Below are 4,935 nucleotides of genomic sequence, written 5' to 3' on the forward strand. Positions count from 1 at the left end.
GTCACATAATTTTCTTAAATTTCGAGGAGACTCGCAAATCCCTTTAACTTTGAGTTAATATCAACAGACCCTCCAACATATAATTTGCAAGCAAAATAAATTATTGAGAATATAAACTCAAAATTTAGGAGAAGGGGTATGTTGTCTCTAAATTATAAATGACAAAGTTCGAGATTCTTTTTTATTTCTTTCAATGGCAATTTAGTTGTTGAAACGTTACAAATAGGGAGTCCGGTGAGAAAATGTCAATGTTTAGGGTAATTTTGTGATACACCCCAAAATTCAGGGGAGTTTTGTGAGAAAAGAAAGTTCAAGGAGATTACGCGTGAAAAATTCAAAGTTTGGGCGGCTCATGTGAAATTTAAACCCTTGAATAGGCTGCAGGCCTCAATGCTCATTAAAAAAAAATAAAAATATCTTAGGGACCTTAAAATAAGGGATTCTGAGTGTCGCCTCCCTGTCCCGTGATGCGCTGTTCTATTCATGAACAAACATCACAATACAATGAGGCGACACCTCATCTGTCCTATTCGAATATTTTATTTTGGGTTCCTATAGCAGCACATCAAAAAAAAGTTTCCTTGTAAAATTATTTTTATCGTGTCTTAATTAGGCCGTTGAATGCATGCACTCTTCCCGTTCATCATGCCACAATCAGTTGCCCAACGCAGAACGGAAAAAGTTACACCAAATTAATTCAGATTCAGTCAGAAAATATTAAACATTTGCAATTATCATAATGAAATAGTACAAGTACAAACCTACAGCTGTCCTTAAACGCCTCATTTCCGTGTCTTATTAGACTAATCACCGGCAGCAGCAGGTGGGTGAACCGCTAACGTGCGAGTATCAGGCCTCCCACTAACCTCACAGTTTACTCACCTGAAGCAGACATGCCAGCTAGTGATTCGTTAGAATTTCCTGAACGCTGTTCGTTTCTCACATGGAATCCCATGCCGGTTGAATATAAAATTATGAGACACACGCAGTTTCGAACCATTAAGCTGATACGTGAGCCCCACGCAGGTCCCCATTATTTCTTGCAGATTTACGTCAAAGAGCCGACCGACACGTCACCNGAGTGCCACCGGCTACCGACGGACTCGGCCGGTGCCACGTGCCAAAATGCATATAGAAAGGCCCTCGTCGTTTCTTCCCCATTTTGGTCTTCCTTCTAATTTAGACCTCTGTTTCCCAATAATTCACAGCTCGATCCTCTCTGTAAGTTTCCCCCCTCTCTCTCTCTCGAAGCTTCGTCAAAATTAGGGTTTCTTTCATTTTGCTCAAATTTCCCTAAATTAATTTGATTCAGGCGCAAATGTTCCGTTTCCGGAGCTGATCATTGGCTTTCATGTAAATGAATTTGACCATGGGCATCTACTCCTCTTTCTAGGGTTTCATTCGTGCTCATTTATTGCCCAATTTGTGGTATTTGTTGAATTTTGGGGAGTCTATGATCTAGTGATTCTAGTCGATGAGGAAATAATAAAGGCGTCTCCTTTATTGTTTTCTTCTCCAATTCTGCCTAGAATCAGATGAGAAGGCGCCCCCTTCCATCAAATTCCCGGGAGGAGATGGAGAAATCCAATGGAAAACCCCCTCGATCTCGCATTTGCTTTCTCGCAATGCTCGCTGCCATGTTTTGGCTGTTGATCTTTTACTTCCATTTCACTGTTCTTAGTGTAAAGGCCCCTGAACCCCAGAAGCCCGTGATCCCTTTCTCTTCGGTCCCATCTGAGACCCAACATTTCTCGAAAGAGAGCGAATCTATTAACCCGGTTCAGTATTTCGACCCGCCCCGCTCCAAGAACAACTATACCCCACTGAAACCGTCCAATGACCATCACGATACCCATCAAGAATCCGTCCCTCAAGAGGCCAAGAAGGATTTTCCCTTCTTGCGGGCGCTTAAGACCGCGGAGAATAAAGCCGATCCTTGTGGTGGGAGGTACATCTATGTCCATGATCTACCGTCGCGATTCAACGAGGACATGCTTAGAGATTGTAGGAAACTTAGTCTCTGGACCAATATGTGCAAGTTCACCACCAATGCAGGCCTCGGTCCTCCGCTTGAGAATGTAGAAGGGGTGTTTTCTAACACTGGTTGGTATGCCACCAACCAGTTCGCTGTGGATGTTATCTTTAGCAACCGGATGAAGCAGTATGAGTGCTTGACTAAGGACTCGTCTATTGCAGCTGCGGTCTTCGTGCCATTCTATGCTGGGTTTGATATAGCTCGGTATCTTTGGGGGTACAATATCTCGACGAGGGATGCGGCTTCTCTTGATTTGGTGGATTGGCTTATGAAGAGACCCGAATGGAATGTGATGGGTGGAAGGGACCATTTCTTGGTTGCAGGGAGGATTACGTGGGACTTTAGGAGGCTGACTGATACCGAGACGGATTGGGGGAACAAGCTCTTGTTCTTGCCTGCTGCCAAGAATATGTCTATGTTAGTGGTGGAGTCAAGCCCTTGGAATGCGAATGATTTTGGGATACCATACCCGACTTATTTTCATCCAGCGAAGGACGATGATGTGTTCGTTTGGCAGGAGAGGATGAGGAAACTGGAGCGGAAGTGGCTTTTCTCGTTTGCTGGGGCTCCTCGCCCTGATAACCCAAAATCTATCAGAGGGCAGATTATAGATCAGTGCAGGAAGTCTCCGGTTGGTAAGCTTTTGGAGTGTGATTTTGGGGAGAGTAAGTGCCACTCTCCAAGCAGTATAATGCAGATGTTTCAGAGTTCTTTGTTCTGCTTGCAACCTCAGGGGGATTCCTACACAAGGAGATCTGCTTTTGATTCAATGTTGGCCGGCTGCATACCTGTGTTCTTTCACCCAGGTTCGGCATACACTCAGTATACTTGGCATCTCCCCAAAAACTTTTCAAAATATTCGGTGTTTATTCCTGAGGATGATATTCGAAAGAAGGGTTTGAGCATAGAGGAGAGGTTGAAGCAAATTCCTTCTCATGTTGTGCAGGAGATGAGGGAGGAGGTCATAAGCCTCATACCCAGGCTTATATATGCTGATCCTAGGTCTAAGTTGGAGACTCTTAAAGATGCCTTTGATGTTTCAGTACAAGCAATTATTGACAAAGTTACAAAGCTCAGAAAGGAGATAATTGAAGATCGTGAAGACAAGGATTTCATCGAGGAGAATAGTTGGAAGTATGCTTTATTAGAGGAGGGCCAGAAGGTTGGGGCACATGAATGGGATCCTTTCTTTTCAAAACCGAAGGATGCGAACAATGCAGATTCTGGTAGCTCATCTGCTGAAGCTGCAAAGAATTCTTGGAAAAATGAACAGCGACCTCAGTCTTGAATGTCATGTGAGTTTCGTGTAGAGGAGGAACATTCTAGCATCAGTATGACCACTTCATTTCAGCAAAAAATTGAAGTTACCGGGAACCAAGAACCAAGCACCTCATGTAGAGATATGTAGCTACTGCAAGCAAATTACACCAATGAAGATCAAATGCACAAGTTTCAAGGAAGTTATAATCTTGACCGTCAACCATTTTGGAGCTTAGTTGAGGATACCAAGTTGCAAATATATTGTCTACGACATTGTTGTAGAGGTAGACATACAATTTTCCTTACATATGTTTAATTTTTTTACAGTTTAGGTATCCTGTTCATTTGAATAGGGGGCTTGCTTAATAAATTTTTACATTGTGCTCTTGTCATACATTCTTTCCAGAAAGATATAGATAATGTTATAGTACCTGTGTTTTGTCCTTTTAATCTAGTCAATCGAAATTAGGCACATTCTGAATCTTTTTTTTAAATGCTGAGTTTTCTCTAAGTACTTATTATACAAGATATTGTTTGTCCATAAATTGGAGTTTCCTTTTGATTGTGATATTGGCTTTTCTAGCGTTACATGATATTCATACTCTTCAATAAAGAAATTAGTATGGCAATAACAACTGATGCTTATCGAACATTGTGGCAGTTAACAGAAAATATTACTCATCTACAATTGCCAATACTTGCTTGCAACTTATTGTAGATAATTACCATAATGTTGTTATCCTGACTTCATAGACCTAATAAACAATATTTAAATATTTAACAGAGTTGGGCCAAAGGATTTAGTGGAATATCTTATCTTCATGTTCCTATATGGTGCTGGATTTGCAAAATTGTTTTCTATACTTAACAAAATTTCTGCAAAATTTCCTTTACTGTTTCATCATCCTTAAAGTTTTGCTTCTGGAAATCCTGCCAAAATCTGTGGTCATGTAATTTTCTTCTAACAATTTACGTTCCCAGGATTTTGATTTGCGATATCTGACTGCTTATCCCATGGGTTATGTTGGATACACACATCAATAGTTAGGATATATGTATGAGTAGTCATGCGAAGGTGAATGAATCAGTGATTGCTAACACATCAATAGTTAGGATATATGTATGAGTAGTCATGCGAAGGTGAATGAATCAGTGATTGCTAACACACTGAACAATTTGCACTCATTATGACTTTTCTCACTTTATGAATAACTCGCTATGACATTCTTTCTTCTTTCCCGCGTCTTGTTGAGGATTTTGACATTTGGGCTGAATTGGGTTCAAATTTGAGGAAGCAAAATGAAATAATTTGCTTTGGTTAATGAGGAAAAAAAGGGAGGGACAAAAATCAGCGGAAACTTTTCTCTACCTGATAGTTGTAAAGATGGGATCGAGATGCTGCATGTCTCCTCTGTGCAATTGAAGCAGCTTGCTAGCTTTAATCTTTTTTAGCATATGTTTGTGTTGATCACTATTTGCAAGGTGGATCTCGATCCATGACTACTAGTATCTAGGGAAAGGAGTCGCTGTTTTCCTTTACATTATTTACGTGAAGGTGGACCTTCACTAAATAATTTTCTTGTTGTTGCTCTTCAATAAATATTCTGCTATGTTGTAGCATACAAATATTTTTTTCCCTC

The 4,935-nt window shown here is 40.7% G+C and overlaps 1 protein-coding gene across 1 annotated transcript; it reads left to right on the forward strand.

Annotated features, from left to right (window-relative positions):
• LOC109836475 (xyloglucan galactosyltransferase KATAMARI1 homolog) lies at positions 1,155-3,745 on the forward strand. The gene is made up of 2 exons (XM_020404378.1): positions 1,155-1,221; positions 1,313-3,745. The coding sequence occupies exon 2, from the start codon at positions 1,536-1,538 to the stop codon at positions 3,321-3,323; it is 1,788 nt and encodes a 595-aa protein (XP_020259967.1). The 5' UTR covers positions 1,155-1,221; positions 1,313-1,535; the 3' UTR covers positions 3,324-3,745.

The sequence above is a fragment of the Asparagus officinalis genome, chromosome 4 (genome assembly GCF_001876935.1).
Source record: "Asparagus officinalis chromosome 4, Aspof.V1, whole genome shotgun sequence".
Taxonomy (NCBI): domain Eukaryota; kingdom Viridiplantae; phylum Streptophyta; class Magnoliopsida; order Asparagales; family Asparagaceae; genus Asparagus; species Asparagus officinalis.

Bases quoted from the DNA above. Each gene is read 5' to 3' on its own strand.
- LOC109836475 (XM_020404378.1), top strand. From the start codon at position 1,536: ATGAGAAGGCGCCCCCTTCCATCAAATTCCCGGGAGGAGATGGAGAAA.